Source organism: Choristoneura fumiferana, chromosome 8 (genome assembly GCF_025370935.1).
Source record: "Choristoneura fumiferana chromosome 8, NRCan_CFum_1, whole genome shotgun sequence".
Lineage (NCBI taxonomy): Eukaryota > Metazoa > Arthropoda > Insecta > Lepidoptera > Tortricidae > Choristoneura > Choristoneura fumiferana.
The window spans coordinates 3,206,850-3,233,545 of NC_133479.1; the positions used below are offsets into that span (position 1 = coordinate 3,206,850).

Genomic DNA, 26,696 nt, shown 5'->3' on the forward strand with positions numbered 1-26,696 from the left:
GTTATATTGGTGACGTAACACAGCATTTTTTTTTTAAAGGAAAATGTCCGCCACGGGTGAGTTTTGGTAAGCAATGGACTTATTTAATGGTTAAATATGAGGTTAAGTTAACGTCGTTTAATCTTAAGTTGAATTATTGTGCTGGTTAGAAAAGTTTAATAAGTTCAGTCCAATATAATTTACAATAAATATTAACAGGTTATTTAATTAAGCTTATTAACAGCCTTTATATATATATTTTTTATGTATTGGCAAACAAAACTACTGCTGTGAAATGCGTTGTAAATATTGACCAATCGCAAGTCAGAATTCGTTGCGTCCCGAAACAATTAAACCAATCAAAGCACACTGACGCATGACTAATCCCGGGACCAACTGATCAGCAACAAACTTCACACATATTAAACTTTCCAAATATTCGAAAAGAAAAAAAAAAGACTGAATTTACCTGACAAACATTTAATGCAAGTGGAATCGAAAGCACACGCTTACATTTTATCTAGAAAAATACCAATCGTTAAATAGTTATTAAAATTTATTAAATACAGGTTCTTTCATATAAAGCCATACACCTACAGAATTGAGTTTAATACTAATTAATTACAGAGCTACTATTTTTTTTACCAACAGGATTCGCCCACCTCCTTCTAGCAGCTTTCCTTTGCAGTTATTTAAATCTGTCTTAACCCCTCGTACGCGGGAACTAAAAAAAGTACTGAATTCTAGTCTCATCTGTTTTAATAAGCACAAATTCTGCTGATTAAAAAAATACAAAAAGATAGCCTTAAATTTGACATGAATATATGGGTTAAGCCAGTATAGTATATAGTCTTAATTTGAAATTAAAGGCCTTTATTGTCTACACAATTCATCTTCATTTCTGAAGTGTGCAATCGTTTTCACTATCTCAGCAAGAAGTGGTGATTCCAAGTGTACTAGACAATAAGGTATCTGGTGCGAAGGTTGAAGTCTAGAAAGATGACAGGCAAGTGAAGATTGCCGAAAACTATTAGATAATACCTAATAAAGACTAACTGCATCGACATACATAGATGTCAATGATTAACTGTATTAAACTATGAGAGTTTACAAAGATTCAACAGAATAACATATTATAATATGGATGGATTTAATAGTTTACCTGCTAAATTATATTATTGTAATTTAATCAGGTAGTATCTTTGGGTTAGATTGAGGCTTTAAAAACATAAATGCATACATAAAACTTACTTTTTAAATTGTGATTTACAGTGTAAATCCAGCAGATAATCCAGTGTTCTTAGTTATAACATAATTTGTCGATTAACTACTGGGTTTATTTATACTGTGGCAAAAACTACTACTAAAAGATACACGCTCGTATATTATATAATTATATTTTGTACACCATTCGATGAAATCGCAATTTCAAATAAAACACTCAAGCTTTCTTACATTGACATAGTTACTAATTTCTAGATACAGGGTTAAACTCGGAAAATACGTCCGATAATTGTATTCCAATTTTCTTCTTTCTTTTCATAGAAAGTCTTTTAGCTAAATTATACAAAATTAATCTGGAATATTTACTGAGCTGCAAAAAAATCTGGCCCTCAAATGTAAGCAGTAGGGCATATTGTATGTAGAGTGGGCCAAATTTTGTGCGGCTGTGTATATTTCTGATGGTGAGCTTCATTTGACTGCAGTCACTATATTAAATTAAGTATTTTTCAACGAAATTTTTTCATCAAAACGTAGTCTCGACTTTGAAAATCGAATGTATGGATATATTTAGTCCAGTACAATAAAAAAAATCACGAAAAACTTATGTGTTCCCACCTTACCCAACCTGCGGAAAAGTCAAAATGGCAGACAGACCTTGCCCTTAAAATAATAGTCATACACGAGGTGAGCGTTCATGAACAAGTGGGAATTACGTTTTCGGCGCTCGCGATCACAATCAAATGACAGATTTCGCTTGACTGCGATCGCGAGCGCCAGAAACGTTAGGCAATACAGCCTCAGGTGATTGCAAGTAAATAAAAAATGTGAGTACTTGTTGTTGTTTCTTTAAAAAAATATGGCTCTGTCCATCGGAGGACAATTTTGCCAGTGTCTAGTAGTTTATTCGTTGATTTAATGAACATGACAGTTAACCTCCTTCATTTCACTACACTATTGTCAAATATTCGCTGCCTCCGGTGCCACAAACAAAGTAGTTTCAAAATTACCCGCATTTATAAACTAACACGCGAGCGAATATTATTCTTTAATCATTGATTACAGTCAGCCGAAAGACAACTGCTGGATGAAAGCATCTTCCGCAGAACGCCACAACGACTGTATCTTTTGTTGTTTCTTTAAAAAAATATGGCTCTGTCCATCGGAGGACAATTTTGCCAGTGTCTAGTAGTTTTTGCCGTTGTACGGTAAAAAAAATCTAGAAAACGAAATATGAGAGGTAATGGTGGATGAACGATGACAGCGCGACTCCCGACTGTTTCTGAGCCATGCCCTCAGTCCATCTTACCGTAAAGGGATAGTGGTGTTCCCAAGATGTCTTCAACTTCAACTTTTTTTTGTTTTTGGCAACCGGTCGCTTTAGGTTAGCAACCACTACTGCCAATGACTCCTGACAGCAGCAAAGATTCTTCTGATGTCTTCTGTCTGACACAAGTTGTCACCATTCTAAAAACGTCAGTGCTTTCCAACAATGTGCCCAATTCCTGGAAATTTTTCGGCTTGTTTCGTTTAGTTTCATTCTTCTAGGACGAAAAGACTTATGGCACCGCAGGCAGCGAGTCTTTCAAATCAATATAAGTATACAACTCAGTCTGGTTTTATTACACACCAATCAGGCTTTCACTAGCCATGGTTAAGATCAAAACCGGCCAGCACTATCAAACTGACCGATTCAATAAAAAATAAACAATAATCGATTGTTTGTGATTCAACATTTATCGAAATCGAATAATGTATTTTGTTCACCATACGGTCCTAGTCCTACATAGTAGCAACATTTTAGTATGCCAGCCTTAAAAAATACATGGCAATAGGAGTTAATGCGACAGGGGTAATTATTTTGAAATGATTGAGTTAGGTACACTTTGCACAGAGAGATAGATACCTATGCCAATCAATGATCTTTAAAATGATGAACTATTCTGAAAACTCACTTTACAAGCTTCACTTTTCTAGCGAGTTCCTTACTTTCGGATATTTCGTATGGATATCAGTGTATATTTCATATTTTTATATGATGGATGTACTGAGAAATATGATTAGCTTCAAATTAACAAGATATTCGTAGTATTGTTGCTATATATTTAGACCTACTGCCACTAATATGATCCTGACTGTACACGTCAGAGTACACTCCACATAAGTTTATTAAAGCCATAAAATTATAATTATCCCCATCAACCCCCTCCCACATTGCAAAAAAAAACTGTTAAAAGCCACTCTGGACCGTAGGTACTTCAGACGTTCAACTTTAATCCTTTGTAGCGGAAATGATAGTGAGGATATAGAGGAAGATGTTGACGATATCGAGGTACAGGTTGAGGGCGGCGAAGATGTACTCCTCGGGGCTGATGCTGTACTTGTGCTTGCCGCCCATCATCAGCTGGGTGTCATACACCAGGTACATCGAGAACAGGAGCGCTCCGATGCACGCGTACACGAGTTGGAGGGTGTTGTTGCGGACGAATATGGAGACAATGCCTGCAATGGAAAAAGGAATTGTTAATATCAAGCTAATCAGGGGCTCATCAAGGTTTAACCCTTGGATGACTTAGCACCTAGGAGCGGAATTTCTCACAGCAAAAATCAAACATCAAAGGGATTGAACATAAGTTTTATCGACTATTCCAGTTATCGATGTTATCGAATCGACTCTTCGCTTGTTATCGCCTTGTAACATTATTTTGTAACATTTGACCTCTTTGATAAGCGACTTGCATCTCCATCTATATATATAAAAGAAGAAATAACTTAAAAAGTGCTATTTTAAAAGTACCTACTATTTTCTGTTTTATTAATTGCTGAAATATTTATCGATAGTCGATAAAACTTATGTTCAATTCCTTTGACGTTTGATTTTTGCTATGAGAAATTCCGCTCCTTGCTTAGCACCGATGAGATTTGAAATTTATCACGAGCTTTGCGGTGAAGGAAAACATCGTGAGGAAACCTGCACAAACCTGCGAAGCAATTCAATGGTGGGTGTGAAGTTCCCAATCCGCACTGGGCCCGCGTGGGAACTATGGCCCAAGCCCTCTTGTTATGGCCTGTGCCTGCAGTGGGACGTAAATAGGCTGGGATGGATGGGATGGACTGACCGAGCAGAAGCAGTACGACGGAGGCGCAGACAAGGAAGCCGCCCATCATGGTGAAATCCCACTTGGTCTGCAGCGCGAAGATCGTCAGCGCCAGGCACACCGCCGCCGTCACACCCACCGCCATCATTACCTGACAATACATAGTCATTTGAGATAACGCATTATTATAATTATTTTTAAGTCGCTGAACTAATGTTTATCAATTTGACGAGTATGATCTATGTTTTAATTATTTGCTCATGTTACAGGCCACACCCGGTATAATTGTTACATACATATTCGCTATAATTTATTTGTCAAAAGTCCTCTTGCTCTGAGAGGAGGCCTGTGCCCAGCAGTGGGACGTATATAGGCTGGGATGATGATGATGATGATGATGATACAAAATAGTCAAATACCGTATTGTAACTGCGTTAGAAAAATGGCCTTGCGAGTCCTAGTAGGCGGGACTTGTTCTGCGCGTCATCTCTCGTGCATCTGACATTGCATCACGCGTCAATCCAATCAAACCAATCCCTGCTTTATGTTTCTGTATTTTACCCAATCAACAAGCACGTCTATTTGCAACCTCGAAAATGTATGTATGTAAACTCCTTATTGTACAAAAGAAAAGAAACAAAAAAACACAATTGACAAACTTTGAGATACTTGTACAAAGGCGGACTTATCCCTTGAAATGATTCGTATTAGAATCATAAGTCGTTTTGGTTTAAAGTATTTTTATTTTATTTTTCTATATTGAGGAAAACAAACAGCAATACAATCATACATGAAGCTAGTATACATGCAGGTAAATCATGAGCCAGTAAACTTCACTGATATGACTACACTTATTAGGAAAATATTATGCACAAAGTAAACAAAATAGGTAAGTTAAACAACAAACGAAAGGAATGATGACAATATCTATAAAAGTAACAAATTTGGAGTTGAAATAAAAAATACAAAAATACTCCAAAAACCCAATCATGACAATCTTTTTTTTTTTTAAGACAAACCTAATTCCTTGAAAACATGCAGAAAACAGTTACTAAACAACTACAAAGAGCTTCTTATTGCGGCCACATAACTATTATACTTTTTGAAGTATGGCCACTTTTTGTGTGGAATTTGTTCTGAATTACGCTTCCCGACTTATTATCATTATCTGACACAAAAAAGCGTGCATATATCTGATATGACTCTATTTCTACGGCCAGTACGGTGTGTCAGACATTTTTGCACGCTCCGCTGTGACAGATATTAACAGACTGTATAAGATGTCATTGCAACTTAACATTCGGCTCAAAAAACAGAACCCGATGTGTTGAATCTGTGACTTACAGCTTCAGGCGCCCTGGTGCTAGAGATGGCGCCGAGCAGGAAACTCTCGGCGAGCGTGAATATGCCCAAGAATATGAAGTTCATCGGCGCCTGGCGACGCACGTTGCCGCAGCAAGCCATCACAATCAGCGTCACGAATGTCACGCCCAGAGCTACCCACCTGGGAAGAGGGAGACACAAGATTTAAAGTTAATCATTTGTAAGACCTGCAGCATACAAATACAAAAATAGTTGAACAAGAGCATAAAACGAGCTATTTTACCCGAGACGTTGATATAGCCACCTGGGCCGGTACGGCGAGAGTGGATAGACACGTCGAGGGGAAAATGGGTTTAATGCTCGAGTTTTACACTCTGCTTTTCACTTCGATTACGAGGAGATGAAATAACAACAGTGGAAATAATTGTTTATTTATTTATTTATTTATTTAATGAAATAATTACACAGCATTACAGACAAGCCAAAGCACTGTGAAATTCATAAAATATTAACAAGCACAACACATGACACATGGCACAAAAGATAACAGAATTAACATTTACAAACAATTTAGTGAAGATGGACGGTTATCCTTCGCCTCACAGAACCTCATACACTCGCTACATAAATTCTTCCAGCTACTAGCAAAGATATCACACTGTGGCGCCGATGCGAGAAGCGTATTAAGATTCGATAGAGCTCGAATAAGAGGTGAGTTCTTGTGTGACACTGTGCGAGCTTTGGGAACTGCCAGCAGGTCACGGTTGCGAGGGCGAAAATTGAACCGGGATTGGGACACCGGGGGCGCGAGTAGGCGCACTAGTTGCGTTACCAACTCGGGCAGTCAGAATCTCCACGCAATATTCGACACACGCTGGTCATGAGCCCGTAATTACGTCTCACCTCCAGAGAACTAAGACCTAAGGTGCCAAGAAGGAACTTTGTAGGGTAACAGAAAGGGTAGTACCTGTAACTTTTTTTGTACAAAAACCTCAAAAACGCCTTTTGGACCCTCTCAAGAAGCAAGGAGTACGTGACTTCATGAGGATTCCACACTATGGACGCTGCCTCTAGTTTGCTCCTGACTAAAGCAGTATAAACAAGCTTAATAGCCCGGGGATTGGTGAAGTCACGGGCGTTGCGGATAACAAATCCCAACCTCCGGAAGCAGTCAGAAGCTAAGGTCCTCATGTGGACATGAAAATTGAGACGTGTGTCGAAAATAACTCCCAAGTCTTTAACAGTGTCGACGCGAGTAATAGGTTCCGTTCCCAGCTGGTAATTTGCAGAAAAGGAACTATGAGCGCGACTAAAAGTCATAACCGAACACTTCCCGATGTTGAACAAAAGTTTATTCTCAATGCTCCATTGAATTTGATTGTTCACTTACTAGGTAGGGGGAGTCCGGGAGACATGCCCAGGTGGGAGACTTGAACCATTTCGAATATCTAATTCAAAGTTCGCGCCACCGGCACCACTGATAGTTCGTGTTATACTCGTACACAAGACTCAACTAGTAGCGCCGCCATATTACCCGCCATTAGTGCGGTTTGGCAGTAAACGGAGTACACATGTTTCTGTTACCAAAAAGTGAAAAAATATTTTTTTTGTAATTTTACGCCATTCAGATGCCTTGATAGGTGAGTGCTGTTATTTTATCTTATAATATTTACTAGTTATTATAGTTTTACCAACAATGAGCGTTTTAGACATTCGATGTTAGAATTTAGAGAAATAATCACTTAACTGAACTAAAGGGGGGTGCGGGAGACTTGATCAATGTAGTAGCAGGGAGACATGACCACATGGTTTAATCCTCCGCACAGCATTTAAATACGGATTGGCTTTAAATTTATGTCTTTTTTTGTTTTAGAAACTCATACCATATAATGCCAGTACAAGGCAAAAGCGGTTCCACCCGAAAAAATATTACCAAACAGGAAACGCTGTTGAAAAAATTAAGAATAGTGCAACTATTCGAAAAACAGTAAAAGAGTTAAGAGGAAGGGTTTTCCAGTTGTTGACAGTGAGTAGCGAAGACTAAAGAAGACAAGAACAATAAATCTCTTATAAGTTTTTTTTAATAAGTTCAGTATCTGGGTGACCGAGCTCCGATCGAGCTAAAACTCGGTACCAAGCGTTTTCCCAAAAATAAGACCAAGCTAGATCGATTTTTTATCTCCGAAAACCCCTACATACCAAATTTAATCGAAAGTGCTGGAGCCATTTCCGAGATTCTGATTATATATATACAAGAATTGCTCGTTTAAAGGCATTAGATTAAGTTAATTTATGTTTAACATCGTGGTACTAGATAATAATCAAAAATGAAATCTAATTGAATCATACTTTAAATACATTCATTCATTCTTTTTTTAAATAAATATTTTTAATTAAACAATAATGTTTTTCACTGTTTTCTCTAAAAAATAAATATATGGTCAAATCTCCCGCACCCCCTGATCAACTCTCCCATGGGTTGGGGAGACTTGAGCCATATTCCAAATTTTATAAAAAAAATTGCCAAAAATGCAATTATTGTTTTATTATCATTTCAATAACACCTAACGATACCTATTTAGGCATGACGTCTACATGCCAAAAATCGGGTTATTGCCACTTACGGTTACAACTTTAGCGGCATAAGAGTAAAATGAGGTTCAAGTCTCCCGGACTTCCCCTACCTTTTCTCTTTCATGCATTGCTAATATAATTATAAATATTTAGTTTAATTGATTTAATTGTTTTTTTTTTTAGTTTTATACAAATTAAACATTAATAAAAAAAATATATAAAACTTTTTTGTATGTGGCTGTTAACACCTGATTAGGTGTGGTCCTAGACAAAGATTTTACTTTATGCACAAGATCATAAAAAGTCATTTTATGTCGCCTAGACCCAGCATAAACACGCACTATACGAGCATGAAGTGAAATAGTAGAAGTGAAATTTGATAACCAAGGGTGGAAAGTGACCCATTTCACCCGAGTTAGACACACTACTTTTCATTTCGACTGTGAGGAAAGTAAAATACTACAAAAAAATGAGAATAATAATAAATTGAATTTACTTATATCCAACCTCCAACGGTACCATTTCGACTGGCCATGTGCCACGGCTGTCTATAAAAAAAAATCGAGTTGGTCACGACCAATGAGCTTATATACAAAACTGAAGGTTGAACGCCGAACGAAGAAGCAAACTTCTTTGTTCGGCGTTCAAACTTTATTACTTATTTATATATTCCATCTCTTTCTTTCACATTTCACGAATGATTTCCATCTCTTTCTTAACCTACCTAAGAAAGAGATGGAATATGTTCGTGACGTAATAAATATCAACATTTCTTGTTTCAAACGGATGGTCGGCGTTCAACCTCCAACATGAAAAAAAGTGTCATTGACGTAACTCAATTATCTTCGACTCCGTGGCTAACCAAAAAATAAAAAATAAAAAAATACTTTCCACCCTAGAGATGAAAACGCAATTTTCCACCCGGCTGTCTACCCATGAAAATTAAACTTTCCGAACAGGAGAGATGAAAAAAATATATTTAGCTTGTAAAATATGGTAGGTACATACATAAAATGGTTTGGTGTCTGGCACTTGTATTTACGTACACTCAGAAATAAGACCAATAAACAAAATATGTTCCACCTGAAATCATTCGTTTCCGACCTACATATTAAGCCTGCGTTTCCACCAGAGATGTGCGATGATGTGTTCCGAGGAATGTGTTTTAAAATGAACCAATAGAAACGCTTCAAGCTATTCTCGCACAGCACATCTCTGGTAGAAACAGCTGAGCGGAGCGAGGCGAGGTAAATGAAGCGTTTCTATTGGTTCATGGAACACATTCCTCGCAACTCGCTCTCTGGTGGTAACGGAGTCTAAAGTTGGGTACTGACCAACGTTACGAGGTGTAATGTAACATGTTACACAGCGAGCATTCGTGCAGTCAGTGCTTAGTGTTAGCGAGCAACGAGCCGCTCGTTGCTCGCTTTGAGTGCTCCACCCGGCTGTCGGTTTTTTGGCGAATCCTTTGACTGTTACGCGGTTCAGTCAGTACGCTGTAACAAGTCAGCCATCTTTACTGAGAGTGGCTGGCGAATATGGAGCACAAGTTTTGACGAGCAACATTACGCAGATTTTGAGAACACAGCGAACATGCTCAATGCGTAACATGCTCGATGCGAATGTACATTTCAAACTCAAACTCACAACATTTATTGACAAGAAAAACACACTACATCACAACAAAAACACAGTAAAAACATAAATAGGAAAAGAGAGGAAAATAAGAGATATTGTGCTGTAGTGTGATGCCAAAAGGACTCAGCTCAGCATATGCCGTAGCCCTGTAACCAGAGCTGCAGCGCTGGTTTTCAGCTGAACCCCGGTGAGTGTGCACCCACGTAACCGAACGCGTAATTATTGCGGGAAAAGAAAAACTATATATTATATATATATATATATATATATATATATATATATATATATATATATATATATCATGAAATATAGAATTATAAAATACCTATTAATATATATGCGTGGAAATTTGTACAAGAGGATTTAAAAAATAAAATAAAGAGTAGCAATAAATTCAATAACGACAAACAAATAAATAAAATAAAATTAGGGACGCCTCAAGTAAGTTGGAACAACTCGGCCACCAACAGGTTGTTCTTTTTGGTATTCAAAAAGATGCTTCTTTAGCTTTAATTTAAATGTGTGTTTGCACATTGGTAGACGTAGAGGTGGCGGCAAGTTGTTCCAACACCTGGTGGCCGCATACTTAAAACTACCACGGAAGGCAGCTGACCTCGCAGCATTTCACCTCGTAACGTTGGTCAGTACCCAGCTTAAGAGGAATGTGTCAGGAATGGAATGTCAAACGCATACATGACACGCGACGGCGAGACGGTTGGTTACGAAACGTACTAGTGGGCATAGTCTCATAACGGAAAACGGGGTTACTTTAAAATGCAGGGGCTACTTTGGAAAAAAGTTTTTACACCATTTCCTTATTTTTAGACCATCTGCGGCAGTGAAATACCTACCTTCATAAATTAACTAACTTTTTACTTCATTTGCTTAATCAAGCTATGAACAGTTGCAGTTTTATCAAAGTAGTCCCAAATTTTCCTAAAGTAACCACAGTTTACGGTACTTTCCGATACAAAGAATATTATATTTTTGGCTGACACGTTCGTACTACGGCCAGGACATGATACGGTGTAATGGGTAGAGACCTTTACAATAGACATGGGGAAAAGCGTTACATTTTGATATCAGTGACTGACGATCCCGTTCCAAAAAAGTCACAGTGAAAAGTCATCGTGACTTGTCACGCCTGTTACTCGTGTCACAGCATGATATTGTCACGGTGCTATACATGACCGTGTTTTTATCACACCGTTAACAGTGTCAGCCCACCACAGCGTCGTGATTTGAGTAACAGAGACTGCGCTAGGCGCTAGGAACAGTAGGGACGTATGTGATTTTGTAACGTTGTTCTTTTGTGAAAAGTCACAGTGACACCTTATGACGGCGAGTCACGGTGACTTTGTTATTTACCCCCCATGTCTATTTTACAAGTAACAAAATAAGGCGGAAATGGAGGCTAAGTCGCGGATTCACGGTGGATGCAAACAGCTTCCAACCGAGGCAACTGGAGATCAATGGGGGAGGCCTATGTCCAACTGAGATGATGATGATAATGAGATTGAGGCGTACTCACATCATCCACTGGTTCCTGGCAAACCACATCTGCGTGCCCTGGTGGTAGGTGAACAGCGTGATGAATGCCATGGTGATGAGGAGCTGGACCATGAGGATGGAGTACACCTGGAACAGTCAATACTAAATACAGTCGGCTGTCAATACTAGCATGGTGTAAAATACACCATATTTTTTTCCCTTTTTTAAATAAATAAATATCATGGGACACTTGATACCGATTGACCTAGTCCCAAACTAAGCAAAGCTTTTACTATGGATACTAGGCAACGGATAAACATACTTATATAGATAAATACATACTTAAATACGTAATCCAAGATCTGAGAACAAACATTCGTATTATTTATACAAATATCTGCCCCGGCCGGGAATCGAACCCGGGACCTCAAGCTTCATAGTCAGGTTCTCTAACCACTTGGCCGTCCAGTAAATGCCATATTATTATTTTAATCAAGAATAGTATAGTTTTTTTATAAATGAAAGGTTTTGTTTTAATCGATTCCTTACGTAGTTCTTGGGATATAAAAACATAAATTTATATTTAATTTTATTGAATCGAGTCTAAATTAAATATACTTTTAACAAATAATGATGAATTGGCGTTTGTAGGTTTCAATGTGTAGGGAGAAAAAATACAAAAAGATTCGCCCAACGTGGGGCTCGAACCCACGACCCTGAGATTAAGAGTCTCATGCTCTACCGACTGAGCTAGCCGGGCAACTGCTACTAACAACGAAATTAAGGAATATCTAATGTCATTCCTGCTTCAAGAGCTCCTAACTGACTTACTGACATGAGCTTCCTTTAGACTAAAAAAGCTAGAAGTTCATACAGACATGGAACAAGCTAAAGACAAATGTTGCGGAATTCTAACAGTATAAGAAAGATTCGCAATGGACTCAATGGAGGCAAGTTTCTGATATTATTCTTGAATCAAGTTGTTTCTTACCTTCCGTATAAAAGCCTTTCGGATAGTCTGGTCGCTGAAATCGAACCCTTTGACGGAGCCATCTTCGCCAAGGTCTGCAGCACCAGGCTGCGCGTACCCAGCAGGCTGAAATAATAATAAGAACATATTTAATCATCGTGATTGTCTCATCAGGCCTAATGTCAAATTGCAGCCTGGGTCGTAGTTCCCAAGCGGGCCCAAAGCGGATTTCGAACTTCAAACTCTATTGAATTGCTTCGCAGGTATATTCAGGTTCCAGGCACCTATATTCGTTTATAATTTTTGATCAGAAGAAGCGTCCTACTACTATTTTCACCATTCCCCCCCGACTTGGAACATTCTCCAGCCAGTCGTTAAGGAAGGAACACATTTAGATTGTCCCGTCAGCACCTCCTGGGATCAGTCTGTGGATATTTTAGCCCACTTAGGTGCATCCATGAAAATACAAACTGAGACATGGATGCACAGAAAAACCAGAAAAAGAGACCAGCATTGGGAATCGAATGCTGCAATGCACTGCTGGACAGGAATTTAGACACGAATTTTTCATATGCATACATATCTCACAGGTTGCTTATTTTTACTATGCTACTTAAGCAGCAGCACTAGCGACATCTATGTTTCGTCGACAGACGTCACACTCTTTCGGAACTAACCGATACTATTTTCACAGGAACATCAAAAAAATTTGAAATAAAAATAATAATACAAAAATCAAAAAAAAATACTGCCTTAAAAACGTTAAATTCAAAAGTAAAAAAAAAAACAAGTCCAGTATATTGCAGCTTACAATTCCATTAAGTAACTTAAAGTTCAACAGGGACCCCTTACCGGAAATTTTTGAGCTGATCACAATTTTGAATAGATTCCGACTGTTGAAGTTTAAAGTTACTTAACGGAGCTTACTTGTTTTTTTTTAAGGCAGTCAGGTTTTTTTTAATGCCCAATTCAAACGCACCTGAGACATTTTATCAGTAGCACTGTCACCAATACACTGCCTAAACTAGGGAGTGGAGTCTCAGATAAGAGCTTTTGGGTGATAACTCTTGATAACACAGTAATCAGAGTTGGGTAAAGGATACACGAACAGCGAAATTATTCATGCTCTTATCCGAACAGATATATCTAAATTCAGAGAACTAAACAGTTGCTAACAGTTGTAGTTGGTAATCATGAGCAGTGGTGTTCATATACCATCAGATGACCCCATGGGCGTCACCAGGGGGGAGCAGGGTGGGGCACCTGTCCCCCAAAAGTTTGCCACATGTAAAGCAACCAAACCTGCTTGATCGATCATTCCTGTACGTCAAAACCGAAACACGAACGAATTCACCAATTCCAATAAATACCTACAATTCATACTTTTTTTATTCTCCTAATTGACCTAGTCCCAAAGTAAGCTTAGCAAAGCTTGCGTTATAAAATAAATATAATTATATAGATAGATACATACTTAAATACATAAAACACCCAAGACCCGAGAACAAACATTCGTATTTTCATACAAATATCTGCCCCGACACGGGAATCGAACCCGGGACCTCAAGCTTCGTAGTCAGGTTCTCTAACCACCAAGCCATCTGGTCGTCTAAATACAATACAATGCATATAATAATAAAAAAACTGAACTAAACCTAAACTAACCTAAAAATCCCCCCTGCATCGTGCCGGTTCAAGTCCCCATTATGCTGGCTGCATTGCCTCTCTGTACCGCAATGTACACCCTGAACCAGCCATGACCCAGACCGGGAATCGCAACCTTTGTCCCTGAGTCGGCGACCCAACTCCCTAAACCAAATAAATCCCGGGCCTCCAACCACCAGGGCCCGGCTGTCTCCACCGCATTTTCGGTTGTTGCAGTTTGGGCTTTCTTGCATATGAAAACTGGGTTATGCGTACAAGCAAAGCGACGATAACGAAGGAACACCGCTCAACTATAAGACTCGAACATGCAACTAAGGAGGTTTGGCTAGCTAGGCGGTGCTAAGGTCCTCAATAGCATGTTAAAAATCCATCAGGTAGGAGGTATTGGTACTTACTACCAATCGTCTTAATCGACTTAATTATCGATAAATATTATTAATCAATTTAGGTAGTAAAATCAATTGATTACCCTACTCAAAACCAACACCATAGTTTGGAGAAAAATACCTACTCTTCTTCTTTTTAGTAAGAAACAAGTTTTTTTTGCTATACCTACCTAACTTAATTTTTACAAAAATGTGGTTGTTATCTAGTTTTTTTCATTATTTTAATTTCTTATCTTCAGGTCAAAGATTATACACTGTTAACCAAATAACTTGTATAAATTGTGACTGTCTTATTTACCACACACGCACGCTTTAGCGAATGCAATTTTGGCTCGTTTATTTACTGTATTGCGAAGGTCATTCATTATTAAAGAATACACATTGTAGTTTCTCAACGCATCTAAATTTAATTTTAGTGTCTTTCAGTCGCTTTACGTGTGCCCTACAGGCACCCTATTTTTTTTCAAAATTCTTTTTAACCAATTTGTCCGTCCACGTAGTTTATAAGATATACCAATGCTAAATTACAGCTCTCTAGTAATAACATTCGTCATGTCGAAGTTAGTCGATAAGATTTCAAAGGAGCTGATAATAGATGCGGATCTCGGATCTGACTCTTTTGAATCTTCAGGAACTTATTAAAGGTCACAGCTCATTACAGCCACCCGGCACCCAACCAGCACCGCCTCGCCTCGAGCGGTTAGTATTCTACACATGGATTTGTATGGGTATGCGCTCACTACATCAACTCCGTAGCGTCACCGGATCGCCTCAGTCGAGACTGCCACGCGCGGACGGCGAGTGGACAACTCGGTGACAGCCTGCTGCTCGCCGCCATAGTGAATACTAGGAAATTCGTGGACCACGCGATGAATGTTTAAGGCTGTATATTGTTAAGCTTATGGATTTTAAACTTTTATATTTTTAGTTTAAATTCTAGTCACAGGCTCGCGACGTCGAAGTTCCCAAGACGATCCCATAGAGCTTATGAACGGTACCATGCCCTCGGTACCGCTCTGCTTTCAGAGCATGACATGAGTGCGCTGCTGTTATTATTATTTTTTAAATTTATGACGCATTCGAACGTAGATATAGTTTAGATATAGTTAGTGTTTAGTGAACTAAGGAATACATCCCTGGTATTTTTCTTTAACTTTCTGCCAAGTTTCTTGCGGCGCATTCTTCTTGGCAATGATGGTCTTTCCGAAGCGCTGGTAGTGACGTGTAAAGTGCCCATTGCGGCCTAACTGAATAAATCGAATTTTGCAACACGGCGTCCACCTGTGAACCACCTCTCGACAACGAGTGGACGTCGATTGACGAGGCGGTGCTGGTCGGGTGCCGGGTGGCTCTAATGAGTAGTGACCTTAAAGGTGATCAAATTACGGTCTACACACCGTAGCAAATACGTCTGACGTATGACTTACTTTAAAACCAATGCTGGAGCCAGGTACTGTTAATGGTAAAGGTATCATAATATTCAGTCATCCCAACAGCTATTTATATAGGTTGAATGTCAATTCATATTAGTTTGGGACACTTTAATTGTCAAGTTTGATTTGTCACGGCTTACTAGACTATGAATCACAAGGTCAACGACGACAAGTTTCGACGACGTTAAAATATTAGTGGTATGGGTGTAAAACTTGAGTAAATGACCTGTTGTATTTATATGTATCGTAGTAATGTGTCCGTATAGATAAGTCGACGTTCCATATTTAAAAAAAGACTCAGTCCCATACAAATTCTGTGCGCTACTACATACACTCATCAGGATGTTTTATACCTAGACAGTTTTATTACCGAAGGCTTCTTGCCTTGTTCTGGAAAGAAAATAAAAAGTAATAAGAAAGAAACACGAGAAAAGAAACGAGGAATGTACCATTCTAATTATTCGTTTGCTTCGATATTTTTTAACAAAGAAAAGTTCAATGCGATGCAACTTGCAAAAGAAGTATTAAGTGGATAAATCATTAAAATAAAACTTGAAACTTTTTTATCGATAGAAATAACCTTTCTAAGACAGATATTTTATAATTTTATAATTTCTAGACAGTTTTGAACACTTAGAAAGAAAGAAAATACATTTAAATTATTAATTATTATTTTATAGCCTAAATTGAATAAAGATGTTCAGACTTTGACGTACTATAACTGAGTTAAAACATCGAATTTGTCTAGGGATAGGTAATGAAATGAAAGTAGACTTTTTTGATACATATGTGTATTTACAAAATTTATTGAATCAGGCGTTACTTTGCGGAGGTCCATATCAATAAACTCAAACAACTACTTAAGGTAGCGGGTGAGCAAAGTAATTGTTTCAGTCCATCTGTATGTATTAACAACAGGTCATTTACGTAAGTTTTTCACATCCCTGGGTTAAAAGGATATAGTTAAAAATATGATACTCACTTCACCATATCCGGCCCCATATCCAGGCTGTGGTGGGTAGCCAGGTTGCGGGGGATAGCCGCCCTGTGGGTAACCGCCCTGTGGGGGATAGCCACCTGGTGGGGGGTAACCTCCCTGTGGGTAACCGCCTTGTGGGTAGCCGCCTTGAGGGTAGCCACCTTGTGGGTACCCGCCTTGATTTTGATCTGTGAATAAATTGTTTTTGTATTTTAGTTGTTGAATTTAATTTCTATAAACAACAAATAGCATCCAGGACGGTAGGACTAAAGCAAGCGTAAATTGTGGAATTGTTGGATATTCCCCTCATTACACGATATGATTTTAATATGCAGGAAACTTTATGCCGGACTACAAAGCTACATAACATTACAATATTGATTGATTACCCAAACACAAAAACAAATACAAAAATGGGAGGACCCCCGCACCGAGTCATTTTTGGTGCAAAGGCTGTCCATCCATAGCTAGCCAACATGGAAATGCCGTAAGCGTTATGCCCACTTTTGGGTCGAAAATGGCAAGGGGTAAGTTATTTGTCTAAATTTTTATTTTTGTATTAATCATTTTAATTAAATACATATCTATAATTTAAAAAATCATTCATTATAAACATAAAAAGTGCCTCAAGTCTTTTCAATTTAACATCTCACAAATAGTGTAGCGACTAACCCTATTTCTTAATTCATATAGGGTTCCGGAGCCAAAATGGCAAAAAATGGCTTCGCCGGTGGAAAATCACCTTTAGAGCCTCTGCACATCGCGTTTTTAGGGTTCCGTATTCTTATTTTATTTATATTTATTTAGTCATACATTAATGAGTATACAGGTAAACCAAAAACAATATAAAGACCTCGAGGTTCATAAATATTCATAAGTACTAAAAGTTATTTAAAACTAATGCGAGTACTTTAATAAATTAAAAACCAACAAAACTAGTTTTGGTTAAAGATAAATGTTGATAAAAACACTATACAAAATGTTGCCCGACTAATTTCCTGAGTGTAACAAGCTAACTCGCAAATGGGTCAATATCATACAATTGTTCAAATAACCAAGGAACTCGTCTAAAAAAAGTGTGTTTAGTGTAGTTAGTACGGGCAAAACTGACATGGAACAATCTACGAGGACGCAAGGAGGGACATGGAATACTAAAACGTATACTTTGTAAGAGATCTGAGCACCTAATTAATTTTTTAAGGTTTTGAAAAAGAATATCGAATCATTGACTTTATTTCCAGAACAATACAGGTCCAACTATAAAAAAGGTATATTAGGTACAATAAAATTAAATAAACTAAAACTATAATAAATCTAAAAATGGACCCTGCGGCATGGTACCAAAGATGCTGGCAGCATTTCCCCGCTGGATCGCAAGACTGATGCGTTGAGCGAGGAAACTGCCAGCTCTTCGGTCTCCTGTGGTATCTCTGAGTCTCTTTGATAGATCTTTGAAGAGACTGAGCGCCAGGGCCCCACGGACCAAGGGTCTCGACGCCGAAAGGTACAAAATCATATTCGGCACTGAGACCACTGTATTTTTCTGCTTTGGCAGTTTCTGTCATTTCTGCTGCTGCTGCTGCCCTTATTGATGTTCGGTGGAGATGAGACGGGGCCAGTGTGTCAGTCAACACAAGACGATCCCACACTAGCACACGTCCCATACTCCACGGAATCAGCGACATTCCGTCCGGTCTCTTGCCGTCATTTCTAGATATGCCTGTTGGCTCTAAAATAGCCGGCACATTGACCGACGGATAATATCGAATCTAGATAAAGACGCCTATTTTTTGTACTATTAATTATTCTGTGGTATCGCGTTTGTAACGATACAATTATAAAACGCGACGTGCCATGGCTCTTAGCGGTTGGAAAACTAGTAAGACCATCCCAATATTAAAGTGACATAAAGCAACGAATGTCAAGTCAACAAAAGCTAACTATATCGAAAATACAAACTGAAACACAGATGCATAGAAAAACCAGAAAAATAAGACCAGTGCTGGGAAAAATAACAAAAAATAACAAAAACGTAACGTAATGCCTGGGTTAGAAATTCTCTACGTTTTTTTGCATATTATTTTTTCAATGAACCATTTGTACTTTATGAAGTACGTTCAGCCGTTATTTTTAGTGTTAATCGGTCCTTTATAAAGTAGGCGAGGGCCCACGAGGACATACCTAAGCCTCGGTACTTGAGTCCGAGTCATACTAGGCCGATTTTTTAAAAACAAAGTTTTTCTTTTCAAGTACACGTACAGGTTAGCCAGAGACGTGCCTGTTAGCGCCGACGGTGACACTCTATTCCCCCACATTTTCCAATTTTATTAGCACTGCTATTGAAGCGTCTATTTCACTATTAAACTATGAATTGACTGAAACTTGCTACAAGTTTATTGATCGAGACGCGATGTTGAATAAGTGTGATGGGTCGTCAGCTCGACCCGGCAGTGCGACCTTTTCACAATAAATGCCCCAGTGGCTTCAATGATGATGATAGGTCTTTTGGAGTCTTTTTGTATTTTTTATTTCAACTCCAAATTTGTTACTTTTACGGGTATCCCGTGAAACCATATCGAAAATACAAACTGAGACATGGATGCACAGAAAAACCAGAAAATAAGACCAGCGCTGGGAATCGAAACCAGGTCATCAGCAATCCGTGCTATTAAACCCTACACCACCGCTGGACAGGAATCTAGACACGAATTTTTCCTATGCATACATATCTCAGGTTGCTTATTTCTACTACGCTACTTAAGCAGCAGCACTAGCGACATCTATGTTTCGTCGAGAGTGTCTTTTTCTGGCTTTTCTGTGCATCCATGTCTCAGTTTGTATTTTCGATACTAATGATGAGTTGCTGAGACAAGGTTGTAATGCGGGTCAGGTTTAGGCCGGTGCGCCCATAGTGGGACTGCCTACTTTATACTTTACTAGCTTTTGCCTACGGCTTCGCCCGCGTGGAATCCGGTTATCGCGCGCTGTTCCCTCGGGAAGTCTGCATTTTTCCGGGATAAAAAGTAGCCTATGTCACTCTCTGGCCCATAAACTATCTCTATGCCGAAAATCACGTCGATCCGTTGCTCCGTTTCGACGTGAAAGACGGACAAACAGACACACTTTCGCATTTATAATATTAGTATGGAAGTATGGATTTTTTAGCGCATCGGCAGACACACACACACCCGCAAACTTTGTTATGTATATTAGTAGGATCATAGCACTCCTACAGTTTGTATGTAGGAGGTAATTTTTATAACACGTAAAACAACTTATTAAATCTTTCATTGATTGGAAGCCACTCTCTTTCAGATCAACAAAGGCTACTTTTTATCGCAAGCTAATGTAGTTCCCGTGAAAGGGAGACTAACCCACAGACAACACTTAGCAAGCCACGGGCATCGATTAATCTCGTATATTTTAAACTTTCAATTTTGAAGCACAATCAAAACAATACTATCCAAAGCCACGTGAGTTCATTGGTTAAACGAAAATACAACACAACACAATACAAATATTTTTTATTCAAATAAACGCATTTCGGTATAAACGCAAACTTAATTTTGATTTCATTTTACCGGTGGAACTAGTTAGCTATTTCTTTCGCCTAGTATAGAGGTAATATAAGGTGCTAAAAAATAAGGTAAGTACCTAACTACCAATATTTTTTAGAGAGTTAACAGTTCTCCAGCTCTTTCTTGGAGTATTAAACATTTAAGAAATCAAATACACTTTGCGTAATAAAAGTCTTTTCAAAAGCAAAACAATAGTCAGTTATGCAGATCTTTTTAAAAATTTACACAAAAATCATATAGAACGTTTTTTTAATTAAAGTTAATTATTTTGATCTAAGGTAGCTATTCTGTACAAAAAACCTGCAAAGCAATTCAACGGTGTGTGTGAAGTTCCCAATCCGCACTGGGCCCGCGTGGGAACTACTGCCCAAGCCATCTCATTCCGAGAGGAGACCTGTGCCCTGCAGTGGGACGTATATAGGCTGGGATGAGTATGTTGAGGATGATCCTGTGCCAGGGGGGTGTCACTAGGCCATTCCGCCGCCGAGCTACAAGTACATACCGGGCCTCCCCAACGTTGAGGCGATTCAGTGCGACTCAACGCGTGCGAGTGAACACGAGTTATGCGATAGACAGAGAAGCATAAAGTAGGCACGATTCTTATGCCTAAACGTCACTTTTGTACGGCAGTGAAACTTCTGTACTTGTACTATTACTTATTCTGTGCCTGTGCTAAGGTTTAAATTAGAGCGTATTCCGTATGATTTTCATTTCATTCGCATTTTTGTTGACATGGTAGAAGATTCTGTCACAGTTTTCAGGTTATCTACCCAGTAGAAGTTACAGGGCGTCTAGAAAGTGTGACCATGAAAATGAGGCGATTGAAACTCTCGAATGACCCTAAAGTATTGGTACTATTTGGTACCTATTTGTTAAGTCGTATGTTTGCACATATCTCTGACACCCAAGATCTTTAAAGCAGCAAAACAATGGATAAAACTCACTGTTAACAGTAGACATTTCACGTACACTTTTAAAGCACGACTGACACCGAACTGCAATACAATACCTTGACACCATACAAAACCCGTCCACACAACAATAACGCTTACACCAACCAACTAAAGCACATATTCAAAACACATCAATTTCCATACAACAAATATCATGCGCCCGTATTCCTGATGACATAGAGTTCACATTAGGAGAGGTAAAGTAGATTAGATAATGTATGAGATAATAGGATATAATTGAATGTGCAAAGCGATGTCGGGTTTTTGATGGATGGCGGCAAAAAACGTACAAAATACTAAAAATACACGTTTTTGGTGAGTACCAAGTTTTTTTTTATTCGACTGGATGGCAAACGAGCAAGTGGGTCTCCTGATGGTAAGAGATCACCACCGCCCATAAACATCGGCAACACCAGGGGTATTGCAGACGCGTTGCCAACCTAGAGGCCTAAGATGGGATACCTCACGTGCCAGTAATTTCACCGGCTGTCTTACTCTCCACGCCGAAACACAACAGTGCAAGCACTGCTGCTTTACGGCAGGATTAGCGAGCAAGATGGTGCAAGTGAAGTGGTTGAGCAAGTGATGTTAAAATCAATAAAAACCGACAAATAAATGTTAACGATATTTTTGAATAGATATTTAAGAAGTGTCCAAGGTTGCTAGTTCATTAATTTAATGACAAATTAACAGGATATACACAAATATATGTCATACATAGATACTATTGTATGAAATGTACAATAAGTATTGACATTTGGATGACTCATCCACTTGCGTACAGAAATTCAACGAAACGGTAACAGTAGATAAACATTGTTATAAATAAACCTTTTTATGATGTGTCAAATATACAAAACCCATTCTCTAGAATTTTCATCAATTAAAATGGAATCTTGTACTTACAAATGACTTTTTTATCGTCGATTGATTCACTAAAATCGTATAATTGAAATGGAATCTTATTAATTACTTTTTTATCGTCGAATGATTCACTAAAAATCGTATATAAATTAGTTGGTAGGTACATTTTACACATGTATATTTTTCAGTGTTTTTGTCTTGAATCTGAGGGGTTACCACGAAATTCGAAACTCGAAGTTCGTGTCGTGCGGTCCCTCTGATATTTACACTATTCAATACGAGAGCGAGAGGGACGGTACGATACGAACTTCGAGTTTCGTAATAGGGAGCCCTGCTGACCCTATACCACGAAGTGCAAAACTCGAACTTCGTATGTTGCCGTCCCGCTGACGCTTACGTCATTTAATACGCGAGTGAAAGGGACGGTGCGATACGAACTTCGATTTGCGCATTTCGTAGTAGCCCCTCTGTACTATACTCGGTTTTAAAACAGGAAGACTAATCTCTTCCCGTAGGTGTCGTAAAAGGCGACTGAGGAACCTGAAGTGAGACTGGAGCTCTTTATTGCCAACTACGAACTCAAAGTAACAGCTAAGAACCACTGCAAGGAAACTTGCTTTTACGAAAAAAAAAACCCGCATCGAAATCGGTTTACCCGTTTGAGAGCTATGCCACAGACAGAGACAGACATTGGTGTCAAACTTATAACACCTTTTTGCATCAGGGGTTAAAAACATAACTTTTCTTTCTGGCCTCAGTTGGGTAAAAAAAGGAAGTACAGTCTAGCCAACTAAAGCTGAATCAACATTATTAAGAATAATAGGGGAATTCCGGCTACGAATGAATGATGATTCAGTCATATGGCTGCACAAACCAATAGTCATATCATAGTAAATATTTCAATCAATTCTTAATGCTGACATGGTTGTTATAAGATTCGATTTGTAATGGCCAGTATGATAGCTCCCACTGTTTATATTGACTAGTCTTACTAGCTCAAGCCTGTGGCTTCACCTCCATAGACAAATATTTATATATAAGAATCTTAGAATAAAGATGAAACTGGCACTGACAGTGTAGAATGAATATCAATTCAATAACAGCGTAAATAAGACTTAAATTAGAACCATTAAAAATATCAGATGCCACCTTTGGACTCTCAGGTTTCTAGAAATAAAGCAATACTCTGAATTTACAGGTTTGCAACTCGATCCGTTCTAAGAAGAAAGATAAGCATTGATACAAGCAAGCTTGAGATGTAACACCATGTTATTACAGCAGTTTTTGCATTGAAAGTGGACTTTGTTTATTGCTCAACACAGACTGCACTTAGATATTTTATTTTTGTTTATCTAAGTATGTCATATAGGTATTCTCTTTTGTTTGAGCCAGGAATGATGTAGGTGGATTCCTAGAGACTAAGGTGGTCTGAAATGCGCATTAGCAGTAAGTATCTCGAAGCAGTCAGTAAGCGTTACTATTACACTGAGTCCTACCCCTCTACTTGTATGTAATTAAGTAAATGATGTCCGACAAAGGCAAACCTTTAGGTTTGTTTATTATTTGACCTTTAGGTTTGACGACCAGATGGCCTAGTGGTTAGAGAACCTGACTACGAAGCTTGAGGTCCCGGGTTTGATTCCCGTGTCGGAACAGATATTTGTATGAAAAATACGAATGTTTGTTCTCGGGTCTTGAGTGTTTACTATGTATTTAAGTATGTATCTATCTATATAATTATATTTATCCGTTGCTTAGTACCCATAACACATGCTTTGCTAAGCTTACTTTGGGACTAGGTCAATTGGTGTGAATTGTCCCGTGATATTTATTTTTTTATTTATGTGCCTGAATATGACTGGCACAGCCAAAATTTGTTTTAAAGGTCTTATTACAGGGCGCGCAATGTAATTGACCACTATCATTGTATGTGTAAGTGTAGTAAGGTCTAAATAAGTAAATATGTCAGTATTCTATAAGTTATAGACTATAACAAAGAGCCATCATATACTTATTCAGGGGCAATTGTGACTACATACCTCGGTTTCTGGGAAACCTACCGTAATGTACTATGCATTTCTTGATATTTCCTTACAACTTTACTCGCTCCCTGACAATTTTAGTTGCAAACTGCGTAATTAGATACATAATATTGGAAATATACTCAAAATCAGAAAATAACTATGAAATAGAGTTCTAAGCACATCAAAGGGATGTTAAAAGGTAATTCAAAGAATCACTTGGGGAAACATTCACTTCAAGACATATTAAGTTGTCATTCTCTAGACCAGTTCTGAGTGAAAGTAAAGTATATCTATGGTTATGCAACTACCAGTCAGCATCTTGAGTACCAATTTTTTATTATGTACATATGTAAATATTTTATAAAATATGTAAATTCAATTTAATTACGTCACACTATATCAGCAGGGATGCAGTGTTTGAAGATTTGTGACACTCAAACAAAATAATAAGAATGAAGACGAAAAGGGGAAATTAAAATTTTAGAAAATTGCATAAACAAATATTATAACTTCACAAGCACTCGTAAAACATTGCAGCACTCATGTTTGAAAATGTATCAAACATTGTCAGACTATGACAGCTATTATATGGTTAAATGTAACTAAAAATAAAATTTTGGTGTTTATTGAAAATATATCTGGTTTTCAGAGCTAATTTTTTTTTACTAGAGCCATCTTAGAACTATTGTTTTATGGATTCACCTACCCTTCTATTTGTTCCTAAATAATCATACAAAAAGGCCCAGCCCTTGACTCATTCAGTCAGTTCTGTTCATTTGCATTAACCAATCAAAAATACCTTTGATAAGTGTAGTGTTTAATTACAGAGTGCATGATGAGTTGTGTTGTGATTGTGAATGTGTTTTATGATGATCATATTCGCAAAAAGTTCTTATTTACAGTATCGTTTTATCATGCCAGACTATAAACAAGAGACAGGGTGCACAATTAAAATTCAATTCATGATAAAAGACCTAAATCAATAATTTATAAGTAAATTAGAGTCCAACGCGCTCAAAGGCACTAGTGACATCCTAGGTTGTGAATTGGTATTGACAATGGAAAAATGAATATACAATTGCAATATTTACATGAATATGGCCATTGGCCACCACTACATTCAACAAGAAACTGGACTGTAAGAGCATAATAATCTTTTTCCTGTTGTAATTTTTTTTTATTCCTCAAAAAGATATACCCAATGCCTACACCTGCTATAAAAAAGGTCTTTTATCATGCAACTGAATTCAGCAAAGTGGAACATTTAAAAAAAATTAAAGTAAAGACCTCCCGGATATACTCCTGGATTCTGCCACATCTTTCCACTACTGGCTGCAGAAAAGAAAAAATATATTTAGAGAGTAAAAAATAATGGTATACATACACATTGTGTTGTAATTTGGCTGTTCTTTGGGGTTTAACTTTTCGGAATCCGTTTTGAATGATTCACGTCACTTACACACAAGCACTGATCTGCAATAAAATATTTCATTCCCAGATTAGATAAAAGGCAGTGTTAAATAAAATTTAAATATTATCTTAGATAATTTCTAGAAGGAGATTGTACCGCGTTTATAAACATACAAATAGAAAAACTAAGTTTCTGATAAATAAAAAATAAATAAGGCAGCTGATGATATCATTGACTCACTGAGGGACAACTTGGAGCATATTATAGCAAAGTAGAATTGTAAATTTTATCTAATAAGTAATCCCTAAATGGGATAAAGTTTTATAGTTACCTTTAATTTTTGCAAGTGTGGTTGCTATAATAGAATCTGAATAAATTATGATGCAATACGAAAGCTTGTCATGTATACAAGCAAGAGATTTTACGCGCAAGTTGAGAAAACCCTTTTTCTTTGCAGTAACAAAATAAATAGGCAAAGAATCTTACCGATTTTTACTTGATTGTAGTAATTTATAATAATAAGGCTTGGAAATAAACCTTGGAAATTGCTAGAATATACGACGGACCGCACTATATAATAGCTCATCGATCTGTATATTCATTACAACGTGCCAGTATTTCGAAATGTTACGCCATTTTAACAACGCTTACCTTTTCCACTAAAGATTGTTCCAAATAAGCACAGTAACGTCAAATAGATTTGGTCACTTGAAAATAGCACAGAAAAACAATTTCACTGCAAGAAATTCAAGAATTGTACCACAACACAACACGACACGACCTTGATTACGTTCCTACATAGGTACTTATACTCTTTGGAGAGTAGACAACTCATGGTGTTGTCATTACACAAAAAGTCATAAGGCATGCCATGCAATAGAGATAATGCATATCACATGCCCATTCAATATCAGTCTTAACAAAAATGTGTATGAATATTTGTATTAGAAATCTAAAACTTTAAGTTCATTTAAAGAAAGAAAACTTACGATACGAGACAAGCAATCATTGTGTAATTAAAGTACAGAATCCAAATAATTAATTAATTTAGGAATGAGTAATAATCGATTCCTTTCCTTACGATTTGAGATCGATCGACTCGAGTTATT

At 37.8% G+C, this 26,696-nt stretch overlaps 1 protein-coding gene and 1 non-coding gene across 7 annotated transcripts; both read right to left on the reverse strand.

Moving 5' to 3' along the window:
• Window positions 1-443: 443 nt before the first annotated feature.
• Window positions 444-26,404, reverse strand: Lfg (Glutamate NMDA receptor-associated protein 1 lifeguard). 6 transcript variants are annotated; one of them, XM_074090717.1, is made up of 8 exons: window positions 26,239-26,404; window positions 25,464-25,508; window positions 16,761-16,945; window positions 12,316-12,420; window positions 11,365-11,471; window positions 5,643-5,802; window positions 4,320-4,449; window positions 444-3,702 (listed from the first exon to the last, which is right to left on the reverse strand). In XM_074090717.1, exons 2-8 carry the CDS (start codon window positions 25,492-25,494, stop codon window positions 3,473-3,475), a joined length of 948 nt encoding a protein of 315 aa, XP_073946818.1. In that variant the 5' UTR covers window positions 25,495-25,508; window positions 26,239-26,404; the 3' UTR covers window positions 444-3,472. The 6 variants fall into 6 exon arrangements, with proteins under 6 accessions (XP_073946818.1, XP_073946819.1, XP_073946816.1 ...); XM_074090718.1 differs by lacking the exon at window positions 25,464-25,508 and adding an exon at window positions 25,561-25,649; XM_074090715.1 differs by lacking the exon at window positions 26,239-26,404 and adding an exon at window positions 26,074-26,219.
• TRNAK-CUU (transfer RNA lysine (anticodon CUU)) lies at window positions 12,012-12,084 on the reverse strand. The gene has a single exon. It is a non-coding gene; the product is annotated as a tRNA-Lys (tRNA).
• Window positions 26,405-26,696: the final 292 nt, after the last annotated feature.